Genomic DNA, 18,224 nt, shown 5'->3' with positions numbered 1-18,224 from the left:
TATGCTGCTACATATTTTCCTGTTACCACCTGCCTCCTGCTACCACTGTTACAAGGCGGTATTTCACCTTTTAAAAAGTCAGGCTACAACTATGCCTTAACGCTTGCTCTTGATTGCGCCTGGTTATGAGAAAAGGAACATGGTAGCTGACCTGCGGGGTAGGCCTGATACAGAGAACTTCCATTGACTTTCCAATTCACTCTCTTGGTAAGTATGGCATGCTCATTACAGATAGGTAGATGTCAGCCTTGTGTTTTTGAAAGAAGCAGGAAAAATAACAATTAAAAAACCCGAAGTTGGGACTCTCCAGATGAATTCAGAAATGAGCCAACCCCCAAACAAACAAACACATTGCCCTTGAGTTGTTTCCAACTCACAGCTCCCCTAGAGGATGGAATAGACCTGCCCCTTTGGGTTTTGGAGCAGTACATCTTTATGAAAGCAGAAGGCTACTTCTTCCTCCCCAGAGAGGGCAGTAATTGTGAACATTTTTCAAAATGCACTAAATTTCATATGCTAATAAAAAAACCCTTTTCTTCTGTCCTGAGTTAGTCTGGGTAAATTAGAGAAACAAATCCACAGAAACTCAAGTATAAGAGAGAGTTTTATATCAAGTTTAAGTGCACATCAAGAAAACATCCCAACTCAGTGCTGCCCAAGCCCACAAGTCCAACATTAACCCATATGTCCGCCACCAATCCACAAAGTCCTCCTCCATCTCACAAAACAGACCCAATGACACCGACTGCAGGAGGAAAGCTGAATCAGTGAACATGTAAGCATCTCAGCACTGGCAGGGGTCTCCACACGGCTGCTCCAGCACCCAGGGCTGCATTGGGGTAGGTCCATGTGGCTTCTCCTTGGCGATGTCTTGCAGGAAGTCAACCTTGCTAACTAAAGCAGGGAACTGGCTAAGGCAACTGCATCCTGATTCTACCATCACAAAGCAAGAGACCCACGAACTAGAAAGGTGAGTCTCACCGAGCAGTTTATCCCTCTGCCCTTCAATTTACCCCACATGTGCTTATTGGCCAGGTTGACACAATAAACTACCTCACTCTTTTTTTTTTAAAGCCATTTGTTTGAAAACAGATGAAACCATCATAGTTGACAACTGCTAGGAATCAGAAAGTAACTTAATGCAACACTTCTGTGGACGTATTTGAAACCATGGATCAATGAGGTTGGGTGATTTTCCTCTCAAATCCCACAGGTCATTAATATCAGGGCGGAGGGCAAAATCAGTTTCTTGTAGGAGCAGGAAGAAGATGGCAGCAGACACTTGACCTCAGGCTTTATAGTCGACACCATGATGACATATTGTTATTTAGAAACAGTGCTCTCGTGCGCGTCACCTTAGCCAGGTGCTGTGAAGAAGGCATGCACCCCGAGGAGGCACATGATCTTCTGAGTAGAATGCCACTCATTTCAAGGGTGTTCAGGGTTGTGATCTATCTTCCAAGGCTGCGATTGAAGTTTGTTGTTGCTGCTGTTAGGTCAATTCCAACTCATAGCCACCCTATGTACGTATGACAGAACCCCACTTGGCCAGGTCCGGCGGTATCTTCACAATCCTTGCTGTGTTTGAGCTCACTGTTGCAGGCAGTGTACCCAGGCATCTGGCTCAGTTAGTACTAAAGCCCTAACTATGGGTGATTTCCCATGGGAGAGTATCCCAGCTAATGCTTATATTGCTTTTAGATTTTACTGAGCCATATGATCACTGATGTATATGAAGCCAACAAGGAAATAATGGTTTCATGAGCACATGATATTGTCATTCGGTGCTGTCCAGTCAGTTCCAAATCAAAGCAATCCCATCTACAGTAGAACAAAACACGGCCCAGTCGTACACCATCTGCACAACCTTCCTGTGTTTGAGCCCATTGTTGGAGCCAATGTGCCAGTCTATATCAGTCAGGGTCTTTGTCTCTTTTTCACCAATCCTCTACTTAACCAACCATGCATGATATCCTTCTCTAGGGACTTTCCCCTCTTGTTAACATGTCCAAACGACACGAGGCAAGTCACACCAGGCTCGCTTCTGAAGGACATTCTGAAGGGGCTTCCTCCAAGACATCTGTGTTTGCTCTTCTGACATCCCACACTTCGTTCGATATTCTTCACTAGCACCATCGTTTAAAGGCAGCAATTCCTTGATTTTTCTTCTTTGGTGCCCAGCTTTTATATACAAGATTGGCGACTAGGTCAGGCGCACCGCAATCTCCAAAGTGACATCTTCAGTTAAAAGAGGCCTTTTACTGCAAACTTGTCAAATGCAAGAAGTTTTGTGACTGCTGCTTCCATGAGTATGAGCAGAGTACAATTAAATTCCCAATAAAGTCAATCTTTTCTCCAATTATCGTGATGTTACTTCTTGGTGCTGTTGTAAGGGTTTGTGTTTGTTTAGGTTGACGTGTAACCCATTCTGGAGACTGGAGCCTCCGTTCTTCTTCAGGAAGACTGAGCAAAAACAGGTGTATTTGTAAATACTGGAGTCACTCTGGATGTAGAGATATGTTTCACAATGAGCTTACAAGGCAAATAGTAATCTCTCCATTTATGCTCATGAGAAAACCTATGCTTAGTGACAATTAAGATATTGTCCAAGATCATACCACTGATAAGAAACACATCTGGAATTTGAACCCAGAGTTTTTTTCTGATTTAAAGGCACAATCCTTGTACTAAAGTGTGCCCTCATACTAAAGTGTGCTTTACATTGTAGATCAAGGACCATCCTTTCCTCACCTGAAACGAATTCAACATTCCGTAGTTTAAAGACTCATGGGGTCCCCAGTACAACACTGTCCCCAGGCAATGTAGGTTCAACTCCACCAGATTAATTGAGTGGTAGCAATCATTTTTGGGTAATAAGCCTACTCTTTCCACAATGGAAGCAGCAGTCAAGAGATATCAAAAGACTAGTTGCATTAGGGAAGTCTGCTACACAAGATCTTTTAAGAGCATTGAAAAACAAGGGTGGTACTTAGAGACCTAATGTGTGCCTGACCCAACCCATGGTATTTTCCGGTCTCTGGTGCATGTGCCAGTTGTACAATGAATAGGGAAGATCTAAGAAGACTCCACGTATTTGAATTGCAGTACTAAATGCCGTGGACTCCTAAAAGGACAAGCCAATCTGTCTTAGAAGTTATCAGGCATCAAGAACAAAAAAATCATGTCATTGTGTGCAGCCCTCTATGATACAATCACTGATGGTAAATGGGTGCATAAGCAAATGTGGCGAAGAAAGCTGACAGTGCCTGGCTATCAAAAGATATAGCATCTGGGGTCTTAAAGGCTTGAAGGTAAACAAGCAACTATCTAGCTCAGAAGCAGCAAAGCCCACATGGAAGAAGCACACCAGCCTGTGGGATCAAGAGGTGTCCAAGGGATCAGGTATCAGGCATCATCAGAGCAAAAAAAATCTTATAATAGTAAATGGGGTGGGGGAGTGCAGGGGGGAGAACCAAAGCCCGTTTGTAGGCCACTGATACATCCCCTTACAGAAGGGTATCAGGGAGGAGACGAGCCAGTCAGGGTGCAATGTAGCAATGATGAAAAATACACCTTTCCTCTAGTTCCTAAATGCTTCCTCCTCTCCCCACCCCCATTATCATGATCCCAATTCTACCTTGCAAGTCTGGTTAGACCAGAGGATGTACACTGGTACAGATAGGAACTGGAAACACAGGGAATCTAGGGTGGATGACTGCAGGGCCAGCGGTGTGAGTGGCGATACTGGGAGGGTAGTGGGAAGGTGGTTTGGAAAGAGGGAACCGATTACAAGGATCTACATATGACATCCTCCCTGAGGGGATGGACAACAGAAAAGTGGGTGAAGGGATATGTCAGACAGGGCAAGATATGACAAAATAATAATTTATAAATTATCAAGGGTTCATGAAGGAGGGGGGAACGGGAAGGGAGGCGAAACTGAGGAGCTGATGTCAGGGGCTTAAGTGGAGAGCAAATGTTTTGAGAATGATGAGGGAAATGAATGCACAAATATGTTTTATACAATTGATGTGTGTATGGATTGTGATAAGAGTTGTATGAGCCCATAATATAACGATTTTTAAAAAGAATTATGACTAGAATTCTTCTCAGAGGAAAAGATGGCAGGACTTCATCTTACCTACTATGAACATATTGCGAGAGGCTGGTCCCTGGAGAAGGACATCATGCTTGTAACGTGGAAGGGCCGTGAAGTAGAGGCAGGCCCTCCAGGAGATGGAATGGCATGGTGGCTGCAAGCATGTGCTCAGGCACAGGGGTAACTGTGAGGATGGTGCAGGACCATGCAGGGTTTCCTTCTGTGGTGCATCGGGTGCCTATGGGTTGTAACTGATTCCACAGCACCTCACAGCCACCACCTCTTGAATTTTCTCTAATTTACTGGATCACAGTGAGCATTTGCTTCAGCTAGAAATCGACGTGTGACAGTGGGATATAAGACAGCTACAATAGTATGATCTTCAGTCATGTTACCAGTAGGACGTTCAGTAGTATGAATACTTTTAGAAACAACTTTACGGAAACTATCTTGACAAAGTAGATTTATATATCTTTTTCTTTGGGAGGGGCTGTAGTGGGGTTGTACCTGCAACCTTTCAGTTAGCAGCGGAGCCTTGTAACCACTGCACAACCCCAGGGGTCCTCACTCAATGTAATAGGGAGCTTGCATTTTTCCTGATTTGGCACTCTTCTCTAAGCTCGCTGTCTTTCTGAGCCGTACTGATATTTTCACAGTGTCTTTCCATGGAATCTTGACACTGTACTCCAGGGGAGACAGGGTGGGCTTTCGGAGAGCTGGACTGTGTTTGGTAAGCCCAGACAGAATCCATTTACATTCGGAAGGGAATAACTCATCTGCCTCTACGAAATGGTTACAGCAATTTTACTCTGTTCTCTTGGCTCAGTGTCAAAAGTTAGGAAACGTAAAGTCCGGAGGCAACGTCAAACATGATGAAGAGTACACTGCTCACGGCGTGACGGGCTCTGTTCTGGACATTGACAAATATCATCTCATCTGTTGCTTACCAGGGAGTCTCTGAGTGGCACAAAATGTTAAGACACTTGCCTGCTGACCGAGCGATGGGAAGTTCAAGTCCACTTAGAGGCTTCTTGGAGGAAAGGCTTAGCTATCTACTTCTACCACCACCACCCCACCCCCCAAAAATCAGCCAGCGAAAACTCTTTGGAGCACAGTTCACATCTGGCCCCCAAGGGGCCACCCAGAGTCAGTGTTGCCTCTCCCCCAATAGTTCTTCTTACACCAACTCATGGACCTAGGAGTCAAGGCATCACATGACTCACTGCATCAGGCAAACCTGCAGCCACAGACTTCTTTAAAATGTTAATTAGCCAAAATGTCAATTTGAAGACTCAGGTAGGCTTAACTCAAGGCATGGAATTTTCAATTGCTTCATAGGCCTGTCCAAGTCTGACAACGAATCAAAAAAACCCATGATGAATTGATGCATTTGGATCGCGGTGTTGGTGAAGAATCTGGAACTGCCAGAAGAACAAACCTATTGTCTGGAAAGACGTACAGCCAGAATGCTTTTTGGAAGACAGGCTCGCAAGACTTCATCTCATATACCAAAGACATGTTATTAGGAGGGACCAATCCCTGGAGAAGGACATCATGCTAGGTCAAGTTGAGGATCCGTGAACAAGAGGAATGTCCTCAGCAAGTTCGGTTGACGTTGTGGCTACAAACCCAGGCTCGAACATGGCAATGATTGGGAGGCCGACACGGGAAATGTTCGTTCCACTCTGTTGGAGGTAGGGTCATTTTCAGTTGGCACCAACTCACCAGCCTCTATAACAAGTCTGGGATTGGTATTAGTATGGGTTTCATTTCCCAATTGAGGAGATTAAGACATAGAGAGGTTTGGAAACCTGCCCGAAGTCACCCAGCAAGAAAATCATAGAAATACGGACCTTGGCAGGTTTCTTCTTAGCAATGTTGCTCTTAATTATAGTTCAGTACAGCACAACAAAGTAGCTAAAGCAAAGGGAAAGACGCAGCAGAAAGGCCAAATGAATTGCTCTCTGCTGTCAGCTCAGGTGGTTGAGATTCCCACATCTCAGAATCCTCTTTGGTGGGCCCCAAGCCTCAAACATGGACCACACCCCTGGGAAGTGTTTGGGCACCCCCCTGGGGAGGCTACCATGGCACTCTGGGATTCTGCTTCCTCAGCCCAAAGCTTGGAAGCATTGAATTTGGGCACATGAGCGAGCCACCTCCACCCTGCCCCGCCCCAACTAAGGTGTGATGCATATTGTTCCTTAATTCACCCATTTTTGTTTTCCTATGCTTACGTGAAGACGACCCACCTTTGTTATGGCTGTTTTGGTCTCTGCTGTTTCCCATTAAAAATTATAATTATATTTATTTAACATTGAAATAATGAAATGTAAATGGCCTGGCTGCCATCAAGAATAGATTCAGACTCCTAATGAGCCCTACAAAACAGAACAGAACCTCCCCTTGTGAGTTTCGGAGGCTGTAACTCTTTACGGAACAGAAAGCCTCATTTTTCAGCATGGGAGTAGTTGGTGGCTTCCAACTGCCGACTCTACAGTTACTAGCCCAACATGGAACAGCTCACTATATCACCCACCAACCAGCCAACCATGAAACTCACTGCCATAGAGTTGATGCTGATTTATGGCAACCCTATAAAACAGACAGACAACCTCAACGCTGTCTTCTAGACACCTTATAGGACGTTGAAGAACTGCCCCTGCGAGCTCCTGAGATGGTAACTCCTCACAAGGGCAGAAAGTCTCGTCTTGGCCGTTGGCAGCTCAAAATGTAATCACTATGCTACCAGGGTTCCAGGGCTCCCTGCATATTAATGACCCAATGTCAATGCCCCACTCATCCTGCCATTCTGTGTTAGTGACCCTTTGTGTCTGGAACTGAACTTATCTTCGTGTCCCTGTCACCAGCCACTGAGGATCCACAGGGTGGCATCGGCCCAGGGACAAAGTCTAGAGGGGCAGGGGCAAAGGAGGAACAGAGCAGGAAACAGGGCGGAAGTGGCACAGGTGATGGTGCCTGCTGTGGCAAATGCCAGGTGAGCTGCAACAAAAGGTGTGCATTGTTGGAGGGAAGATCGATGATCTGCTCTGTAAACCTCCTAACTCACAAGAAGAAAAAGTAGGAAAGAGAAGAAAGGAAAAGGCCGACTTCATAGCCTGTCAGACTAAACAATCTCCAGTAAGAGGTCAAGGAACCCTGATGGCATGATGGTTACTCATTGGGCGGCTATCTTCAAGGTCAGCAGTTCGAAACCACCAGCCACGTCATGGAAGAAAGATGGGGCTTTCCGCTCCTGTAAAAAAGTTACAGTCTTAGTTACATGAGGGGCCGTTTTATTCTGTCCTATATGGTTGCCATGAGTCTGCAGCAACTCAACACCAAAGAGTTTGGTTTGAGCTTGTGGGAGAGATGCTTTTATGAGAACTTCCCTTAAGTAAAGGGGTCTGAAAATGATCACTGGACTGATTTCCAGAAATAGACCATCAGGCCTCTCATTGGTCTTGGTCTTGGGATTCAACACGAGATGCAATGGTTAAAGATGGAACCCAGATCTCCCACACGGAGGTGGAAAGTTCTAGCACTGAGCCACCTCCTCCACACATCAGTGGTCAGAGGTGGGTTGAAGTCTCCTCAGCCGCTGCTCCTGCACCGTGTCTCCCGCACTTCTCTGAACCATGGCCCTGTCCGGAATGAATTGGGATGATCCATACCACAAGCTCCTGCCCCCACCCCCACAGGCACTCTGGTTTGGAATTGGCAGCCCACAGAGGCCCTGAAGGCTAGCCTCCTTCCCCAGGCAAAACTGAGTGTCAGATGGAATCAGCAGACAGCAAAATGAATAATTGATCTCGAACATGTGCTTCGAATTCAAATAAAGGGCATCTAACCACAGTGGGGACTGCCTGTGATGGAAGCACTTTGTGTGGAAATTCAAAACTTTCTGATAACTGTCTGTGAAGAGGTTTTCACAGTGACTAGCCCTCTGGAGGACCCTTTCTCTCTCAAGTTCAAGTGACTTTGATGGGGGTTAGGGACGTTTCTTCTAGGCCCCAGTGGGTGAATGACAAGCGCAGAGAGAAAGCACTCTGACATAGGGATGCATCTGTTTGTGTTTTTGTCCTCTGGCTGGATGGAACACTGGATGATTAACCACTTTCTCTACAGTCGGCAGAGACTCCCAAGTTTCCACACCACCCGTCCTAACAGTGGTTAAGACGCTGATTGCCCTATTGATTAGATAAATCCCTGAGGGACACAAATGGGAAGCACTGGCCAAAAGGTGGGAAATTTGAACCCAATTCAAGGCTCAAAGCTCCTTGAAAAATAGGCCAGGCGATCTCCTTCCTGAAAGGCCACAGGCTTGAACACACAATCTCAGGGAACAGCCCTACTCTGTATGTGTGGGGCTGCCCTTGGTGGGGAGGGGATCTGCAAGTGGCCCCAGCCATGGAAGCCTGGCTGCTAAATCCTCGGAGGACAGAAATGAGGTTTCTTTGACTTTGCAGATTGTATAAAATAGAAGGAATCAGACCCACGATACCAAGGCACAAAAGATCGTTTAAGACTCAAAATCAGGCTCACTGCTTTCCAGTCAACTCTGATTCATAGCAACCCTATAGAACAGGGCAGAAGTTCCCTGTGGGTTTCTGAGTCTGGCTTATGAGACTTTACCTCTTTATGAGCGTAGGCAGCCTCATCTTCCTCCAGCTGAGCAGCTGGTGGTTTTAAACTGCGGACCATGAGGCTAACAGCCCAACTTGTTAACCCACCAAGGTTCCTTCAAAGATGATCTTCCAAACCCAAGCCAAACTCACTGCCATCTAGTCAATGCTGACTCATAGAGACCCACCAATGGGTTTCCAAACACTGTAACTGTTTATTGGAGGAGAAAGCCCATTCTTTCTTCTATGGAGCTGCTGGTGGTTTCAAACTGCTGACCATGTGGATCACAGCCCAATGCATAACCACTATGCCACTAGGGCTCCTTATAAAGGTAATCTTACCAGGTTTGATGGCCTCTGCTAGTCATCAGCTACAGAGATGCTACCTGCCTTTAAAACATGAAGGGGCACAGAGTTAGGTCTCCCAACTCTACCCCAAGGCTCCCCAAGGCATGAAATTCCCAGAGAAGAAAGGCCCGGGGTGACATGGTGAGACAAGAACCTGCTGGGCCCAGTCAAGCACCAGGACCCAAACCTACAGCCATGAGAGGATTTTGGTAAATTGTTTTAGTAAACGGAAAAGCCAGGAAAGAAAGAGGCACTTGGGCATTCAGAAAGCCTTTTGATGAATAGATTTTCCTGAGGAAAAGCTCCCAAAGCCCTGCAGTCCATGCTGGGCTGGGGCCTCTTCAGGGACTGCCCCGAGGAAGGTCTTCCAGAGAGGTCTCTGAAGGCAGCCTCCGTTGCCAGCTTTCCAGTTCAAAGACCTCACAGGCAGCCGCACCATTGCACAAACTCTGCCAAGGGCTTCCTCGCTGCTGACCTGCCTGTCCCAGGCTCCGGTCGTAATAGGCATTTGTGTGTGCTGCCAGGATTTCTGCTCTCCAGAGGATGGGTCACGTGGCTCATTTAAAAACGAAAGTGAGAGTGAAATAAAAAACTGCTACACCCATGCTAGCATGATAGCAGGGCTTTGTCGTTGCTGGAGACCTGGTGGTGTCAAGGCTACACAATGAGTTGCTAACCGCAAGGTCCATTGCAAGGGGAAAAGAGGAGGCTTTCTACTCCTGGGAAGAGTGATAGTCTTGCACCCCCACAGGGGCATTTCTACTCTGGTCTCCGGGTGGCTGTGAGTAGGACTGGATTTGATGACAATTAATTGGGATGGTTGGAAGAGCTCGTCTTAGAAACACACAGGGGCAGTTTTACCCTGTCCTGTATGGTGACTATGAGTCAGAGTCAATTGGTGGCTGGAAGTTTGGCATCTTTTTTTTGGTTGGTTGAAATGGATGGAGCCCTGGTGTCACAGTGACTGAAGAACTCCACCTGTCAGTCTTAAGGTCCATGGCTTGAATCCACCTGCTTCTCCAAGGGAGTAAGATGAGGCAGCCTTAGTCGCCCTGCATGTCAGTTCTGCTCTTCCCTGTAGGGTCCAGAGAGCTGACAAGTGACTGAACAGCGGCAAGGAGGATCGTTTGTGAAGTTCCCGAGCAACATAATGGCTTCAGCCATTAATGGAAAAGTCGGAGGTTGGACCCACCCAGAGAACCTCAGAAGAAAGATATGGAGATTTGCTTAAAAAAAAAAAGACAAAACAGAGCATCTACCCATGGAAACCTCCTTGACACAGTTCTGCTCCGACAAGCACGGGTGTCTGTGAGTTAGGAGTAGGTTTGGCTCTGTGATTTAGAGAGTAATGTAGAGTTTTGTGGTTGTACAGGGGTGATTCCTAGGAGTTCACAGACAAAGTGTACCAGAATATATATATATATATTTATCATCCATATTTCAGAAAAAGCACAAGGACTGAGACACGTGCCTTACAGAATATTCGGAACAGAAGAAACAAACTTTTAATGGATGGTACAAATGGAATATTTTAAACTTGGGTAGAATTTGGTTCCTGATCCATTAACATGGAATGGCTCAGGAAAGTCACTCACAACGTCTTCCAGATCACTCGGAGAAGTGATGGACATATAAATACTTCACGGAAGGAGCAGGGTCCCTTGGTGTGTATTGAAGTCCTTTGAAATGGTTTACATGGATGTGGTTTAGTTTCACATCACGAACACAGGAGCAGCACCTTAGTTTTGGTCCACGTGGTACAGTACCTGCTCTTCTGGGTCCTGGTGGATTTCAGCTAACAGCCCCAGAGAAACAGGAGGATGTAATTCTGTAGGGATCAGGGGGAAGGAAGGAAGATTCTGTGGGGACCAGGCAGGAGGAAGGAAGGAAGACAAAGAGCAAGCCTGCTGGATTCTTTTATCAGTACCACTCAGCCACCAGCATCTCAGAGGGGTTTCCAGGGCAAAAGGAATTCCTTTGTTTGTTTTATGCTAATAGATGTTTTTCCTCAGCGCCCCAGAAACTATGCCGTTTCCACAGTAACCAGCCCCATCAGACATCATGTACCAACACAAGTGGGGCCTAAATGGGACATCACTTTAGTTCTATTTCCTAGATAATTCCCTCTAATCCATTGGCCAAGGTGGTCAGCTAGAAATCGTGTGACTTTTCGCTCATGCCAAAACACTCGAGTGAGCTGTAATCTCCGGGTTGTTCCCTACCACGCCCTTTCCCCTTGAGACTCTCCATCGCAACCTTTCTGTGGGAGCTCCAGCTTCCCCGTCTGAGGTCCAAATGGGAAGACAGATGAAAGGGAAGGATAATTGGGCATATGCCAGCTTAGCTGGACCCTTTGCATGAGTTTATGTAATTCCTAAAGTCCACACCCAGATTTCTGTGCTGACGTCTCATTGGCCAGAGTGGTGCCAATTATAAGGAGACCTGGTGGTGTAATGAGTGTCGCTGAATGTTGGCAGTCTGAACCTACCTGTTTCTCCTTGGGAGAAAGACATGGCTTTCTGCTCCTGTAGAGATTCCCAGCTTCAGAAACCCTACAAAGCACTTCGACGCTCCCCTGTCTGTACAGCTACTATGACACGGAACTGACTCTGGCATGGGGTTGGGTTTTTGGTTTTGGCAAGGAAACGGGTAAGCATCGTTGTCTTTTTTTTCTACGTTTTATTTCATTTGTTATTGTGGTTGTGAATAAACCTAGCAAAGCGCACACCAACCCAACACTTTCCACATATGCAATTTAATAACATCGATTGCATTCTTCCCGCTGTGAGATCATTGTCAGCCCCCCATTTCGGACTAGTCTCTCCCTTAGTAACATGAACTTCCTGCCCTTCAGGTTCCTATGTAATGCTTTGAGTTGCTGCTGCCAATTTAAATCCACATAGATGGTTCACTATTATCAAAACACACACTTATCACTAGTTAAACAGAACTATGGTTGGTTTTCAAATGACCTCAGGGACTATCTTTGGTTTAAAAGTGACCTTAGGGCAATAGTTTCAAGGGTGTATCTACCCTCTGTGGCTTTCGAAAATCTGGAGTCATTGAGAATTTTCAATTCTGTTCCACATTTATCCCCTTTTGATTTGGATGTTGCTATGAAATCGTGGCTCAAAGGGCTCAGAGACAGTAGTCGGGCACTGTCCACTTCTCCTGGTCTCATGGCAAAGGACGCAGTTGTTCATTGGCCACGCATTCCATATTGCCCTCCTATTCCTCCCTTGCTCCAGGTGAAGAGAGCAATTATTGTCCTTTGGGTGGTGACTCACAAGCTTTTAAGGTCACAGGTAGCATGGGTGTATTTTATTTGTTAGCCTAAGAATCTTATCCTTCCAAACACAATTGGAAAGTTTCAGTCAGCAAGAAAGAATTGACTATTTTGATGAAATGAGACATAAATATATTTCCAGCACTGTTTTGTTGTGGGGATTAAGTTAACTTGTTTAAAGCATATAAGAAGGAGTGAGGAATTGATGGCACATGACAGTCAGCATTTCCTCTCCCTCCCCACTCCCACTCACTTCACGAGGACAACGAAAGGTGGACTGGTGCTTTCCAACCAGTTAACGCCTCTGAGCAATTCCATGTAAAGGGAGAAGGTGGAGGCCATAGAAGAAAGCAGTCAAACAGTAGTGTACCACTGTCCATCTGCAAATCCCCACCCATCGTGGAGTCCAGCCCAACTCAGATGGAGCCATGGGAAAGGAGAACGGCTCCAGGCAGTTGTCTGTGGTCACATGGAAATAGAGTGCCAGAACTTTCTTCCTGATACCCCTGGATGGGTGGGTGCTTCCAACATTCAATCTGGGTAGATGAGTGCCAACTGTTTGCACCAATCATTAAGAGAGTCTTCAAACTCTAGATGTATCAGTTTGCATAAAGCCTTCTAGGAATGCTTATAAAAACAATGGAATGTCCCTTCCCAGGTAGCTGCTCAACAAGGAGTTAATCATAAATAAATAAATAACAGTTTACACTCCTGCTTCTGCCCTGATTACAAGAGTGGCATTATCATGGTTGGTGCAGTTCATTCTACTCTGCCCAAATCTGCAAGGGAAGTTTATACCACCTGAAATATAGTAATATGTGTATGCTTTTTTTTGCATAACTTGAAGATATTTATTGTCATGTAACTCAGCGGGGTATCAATGGGTGCCAAAAATCAAAACAGAAAATTGGAGACATGTATTACATCTCAATGCCGACTTTTCCATTCTATGTAGGCAAAGAGGATTTATTTGCCTGTGGAAACACACAGGAAGGATAGCTGAATGTCTTTCACGGGAGGCATGTTCTTGCCCCTACTCTGATGTTAACAAGGCAAGCCTAGAGGGAAGCCAGAGTCCGGGAAGCGAAGTGAAGTGAGCTGAAACCTGAAGTCTGAGAAATGAGCTAAAACAGTTCTCTTTCTCAAACAGCTCGTGTATGTGGTTGTGGTGTTTGCTAGTTAGTCAACGGCTCAGTATTTGCTGTGACAAAATCCCAATCTACAGTGCACGGGACATTTCAAGAACAGATTTTGCATTCCTGAAGTAAGATGGGGGAGGGGGGAGTACGCCTGTCAGATCTCTGACTATCAAGCTTCAAGATTTCTCCAACCTGTGACCTGAACAAGCCTCTTATACATAAAACAGGACCATAAGACAGTGCATTTTAAAAAGTCATTTTAATTGATCAGAGGCCAGAAAAAGGAAGTAAGGAAGGATGCAGAGAAGGACAGAAAGGGGAGTGGGTTGAAACAGGGAAAGAAATGCACAAAGGAAGAAGAGAGAAAAAGGAAATACTTTATATGTGTATCTAAACCCAGCCATGCCCATGGCCATCAAGTAGGTTACAGGTTATAAGATCTCTCTATTGGGTGTCTGTAATCTTGATGGGAGTAGACAGCCTCACTTTTCTCCCACAGACTTGCTAGTGGGCTTAAACCACCGACTTTACAGTTAGCAGCCCAATGCCCATCCTGCAGTGTCACTGGGGTTATTGATCCGTGTATATAATTAAGCCTTATTTGAAATCTTAAACTATGATTCAGCTCGATTGATTTGTGTCTAATTTAAATACAAAGAGAGGGGAGGGGAGACAGAAAGGAAAGAAAAGCCAAAAAATGTGATAGATAGTAAAATAAAATCAATAAAAACTGGTATTTAGAGACTACCAATGCAGCAACAATGTTAAACAACCCCACAGATGTTCTGAATGTGGTTAATAACTCTTTATGAGGTTGAAACAGACTCTTCACTCAAAGGTAACTGGATTGGTGGTTAAATAAATCACAGAACAAAATTTGTTTTCCTGTCCTAAAATGTAACAATTCTAAAGCACTCTCCTTGATTTGCATATAATAATTTTCACTCAATCTCACAAAAGTCACCCATTAAAATAACCTGCAACGGACAAGTTTCTGAACATCCACCACCTCGTATGATAAGCAGGACAGGAGGCATCATTGCTTCTTGGCACCAACATCCCCCACCACCAACCCCCCTGCAAAGAAGAATGACCAACAGGGTTCCTGCCTTCCCGGCTGCAGTCTCTCAGGGACATCTTCTCTCCAAGGGTTCCCGAGTTTGTCACTGCTGTCCAGTCCCTTACCCCATCTCTCTCTGATCCTGCCCATTCATCATGTTCGCGATGAAGGTCAGAGACGGCCCCCGGAAGCCACTGTGTTGGAGAACCTGAGAGGTGTCATGCGTGTGCCTCATTTCTTCTCTTTCCTATAAAGCCATTCACTGGCGGTGATCAGACAGTAGAGAAGGAAATTCGGCAGTGAATAATGGTGTTGACTTTTCTTCTGCCTCATGGGCCAGAGACAAAACTACTACTAATAACGATCAATCGTTGCCTGGGCAAATGCCGGCAGAAGGACTGTCTCCATTGCCGGTATTGTCGATGGTTGTATAGTCACCACTTGTGCAGCTACCAAGGAGCGAGACAGGGACTCAAACTAGCCAGCGGGTTCTGAAGTGAAATATCCAAGCAGCACAATCTATGGAATGTCTTGAGCACATTTCTTGGTTAGATGACATCATGTTGTTTATAGGAAATCGCTCATGACACTAACAATTCTGATAGCATACTATCTTGTATTTAAGAATGATATTCATGCTGCCCGCCTGTCTTCCTATTTGTGTTTACTATGGCATCCTGCCTTTGTTCCCCACCTCTGAGAAATGCTTCTCTGAGGAAAGATACAAGTGGGGGTGGGGGATGGGGAGGGTGGATAAAAGGAAATGAAATATCAAGTGATCAGCGTGATTTCTTAAAAGCATTCTAATGAAAACTTTTCCTAGGGGGATAAAAAAGTAGATGCCATCGCTTACCAAGAGATTTTTTTTTTTAAGTTCATGGCTTATCCACCATTATTAAATCCTCTATCCCCCGACCCCTAACCATTAATAATAGTGACTTCATGTTCTACAAGGTGATCTTAACAGATGGTTGGCCCATCAAAAGATGGCATTGACATCCCTGGCCTCACCAAGGGGAAGGCTACATTTGAGATTCTACAGAGATTCTATTCAAAGTTAAGAGAGCTTTCTGATAAGGCGCTTCCTTACACTCCTCCAAGGTAGAGGGGGTGGTCCCCTCGGGGTTTTCACAGCTGCTGACAATGGCCACGGCACTAAACGACCTTCGCCTGACCTTGTTGTCCGCAGCTCCGGAACCGCGGCCCGGAGGGGCCTTTTCCACGCTGTGCAGCTGCTGATCCTTCCAGTCCAGTTGTTTGGCACTGCAGAAGGGGGCATAGACTTCCACGCTCCCCTCGAACTGTAAGCAGTTCACCTTGTAGTACTTCCTCTTCACTTCCAAGACGTCGTTGAAGCGGTGGCCCCAGAGGATTTCCCGGGGGATGTAGGAACTTCTGGATTGGTGGGATGTCCCCGTGGAATCGCCCGTGTAGATAAACGTTACCAGAATCTCAAAGTTGTCTTTGGCCACCGCCTTGCGGTCCAGGGCGTAGAGAGGGCTCTCGTGGTCAATTTCGTGCACAATGGTGACGGGCGTGACCAGGATGATCTGGTCATTGACGAGCTTCAGGTCTTTGAAGGCCATGGTCATGCGCCCTTCACTGTCTTCCGCATAGCGCAGGAGCTGGGCTCTCACCGTGCCTTCCACCACGTGGTTGGGTCTGAAGTCTCCCACCCGCCACATGAGGCACAGCTTCGCATCCCGCATGCCAATGAGAGCGAAATAGCTAAACCGGATGGTCTGAGCTCGCTTGCGGGCCGTGGCCATTTTCGCCAAGGCGGCCCCGATGATGAAGGTGTTTATGATGCAGCTTAGGATGGACTGCAGGATGACCGTGAGCACGGCCACGGAGCACTCCTCGGTGACGCAGCGGTAGCCGTAGCCTATGGTGGTTTGGGTCTCCAGCGAGAAGAGAAAGGCCCCCGTGAAGGAATGGACATTGTCCACGCAGGGCGTGATGTCGGGCTCATTTCGGAGATCTCCGTGGTGAAAGGCGATGAGCCAGAAGATGGTGCCGAAGATCAGCCAGGAGAGAATGTAAGAGAGCGAAAATATCACGAACATGTGGCGCCACTTGGTGTCCACGAGGGTGGTGAAGATGTCGACCACGTAGCTCCCCCATTCCCCGAAAATGTGCTTGAAGTACACGTTGCAGCTGCCGTCCTTGTGCAAAAGGCGCCTCCGGGCTCTCCGTTTCTCCGCAATAACGTGTTCCGGAGGGTAGATCGGGTATTTGGAGTCTGCGTTTACAATCCGGTAGCTGCTGCCGTAATAGCTCATTCTTTCGCGGGCCCCGAGCTGGTTTCCAGGAACAAACCCTCCAGGTAGGGAGCTGGGTGATGCTGTGGTGGTCAGAGGAGACCTAGGGAAAGGCAACAAGACACTCTTTAGCTCTCAATGTCCCATATTACGGCAATCAGCCAAACTGCAAGCCCTTTTTGAAAAGCCTGTTTATGGAGAGTTCACTTGGGCTTTCCCTATCAGACCATGGTGTCTAACAACTTCACAAGCTTATCAAACCTCCCAATAGTTTGGCCCCTCCCCTCTTTCCCTCACTGCCTTCCTGTTGAAACAGGAATGTATCTTCTTCACCAAGTTAACACCTGTCTGTCTGCCCTCTCTTCCAGGACCCTCCCCCTTCCTGACTTCCTAACCACCCAAGTGTCTCTCTTTGAGAATGCACACCCTTATGTTGCTTTTCTGCACACAGGTAACAGTCGTCTTATACAAGACTTTCAGGTGGTCTCATACAAGATTTTCCTGCATGCCACCCGAAACCGTTACGACAGAGCTTGACCCGTAGAGACGCCCCAGTTGTATCATACAATTCTGTTTAGAAGGCCAGGCTGTTAGGGGGGGAGCGGGTGGGGAATAATAAGGTGCAATTAGAGAAGAGCAAATGTTTACGTATGCGTGAGGTTGGAGGAAATGCTACAATCCACCCCAAATGAATCCCGAGCTTCCTTTGCTGACCTGACATAAACACGACCCCATGCATTTCTCGCATGAAGACCCACAGGGAGCAAAGCAATCCACAGAATAGGATACAGGCATTTGGCTAGCTGACTGGCAAGGTTTCTAGCGGTTTAAAGAGAACACAGTCAGTGTGCTCCAGCCTTACGTCCTAAAGTCACGTCCTTCTGGTTGCCGCCATCATCATCATCAGTACAGTACCACACCTTCCGGATCTGCTGTGTCTTCTCAACTCCACCGAGACTTTTGTTCACCTTTTCTTCCCCATGGACTTCTTCCCGGGACAGAATGGAACGAACTGAAGGCAGCGAACTGACCGGACACCCGCCTTCGGATGAAATGCCTTTTTCCCTAGCTCCACCTTTAGTCTTGAAATAGATTGAAAGATGACAAACAAGACGGAACACCTCTCTGAATCCCAGAGGAATCTAAACCAGTCCTGGGCCAGCTTTCAGCGCAGTGTAAAATTGCCTCGGTCTCTATTCGGTAACCTGCATCCTCTCTCCCTTCATCCCTTTTGGACACTGACACCTCCTCTCTTTCCCTCGGAACAGGAGGCGGACATTTGCCAACGGGGCTAGTCATGTTTCCCTCTTAAAGGGGGCAGGCATGTGATAAAGGGATCCTTCTCGACAGCTCTGCGATGATCCCGAGCTGCTCTCCCAAAGCCAGCCCAGCCAAAGGTCGGTTTCCCC

The 18,224-nt window shown here is 46.6% G+C and overlaps 1 protein-coding gene across 1 annotated transcript in view; it reads right to left on the bottom strand.

The window, feature by feature from the left end:
• Positions 1 to 13,632: 13,632 nt before the first annotated feature.
• KCNJ16 (potassium inwardly rectifying channel subfamily J member 16) overlaps positions 13,633 to 18,224 on the bottom strand; it is a 29,679-nt gene continuing 25,087 nt past the window's right edge. Inside the window, exon 2 of the mRNA XM_075559432.1 lies at positions 13,633 to 16,918. Within this exon, the coding sequence (XP_075415547.1) occupies positions 15,577 to 16,836 (1,260 nt within the window). The 5' untranslated portion in view covers positions 16,837 to 16,918 and the 3' untranslated portion in view covers positions 13,633 to 15,576. The remainder of the gene's footprint in view (positions 16,919 to 18,224) is intronic.

The sequence above is a fragment of the Tenrec ecaudatus genome, chromosome 10, assembly GCF_050624435.1.
Source record: "Tenrec ecaudatus isolate mTenEca1 chromosome 10, mTenEca1.hap1, whole genome shotgun sequence".
In the NCBI taxonomy this organism is placed as follows: Eukaryota; Metazoa; Chordata; class Mammalia; order Afrosoricida; family Tenrecidae; genus Tenrec; species Tenrec ecaudatus.
Note: the sequence above shows the minus strand (reverse complement) of the source record. Positions and strands in the feature narration are given on the sequence as shown.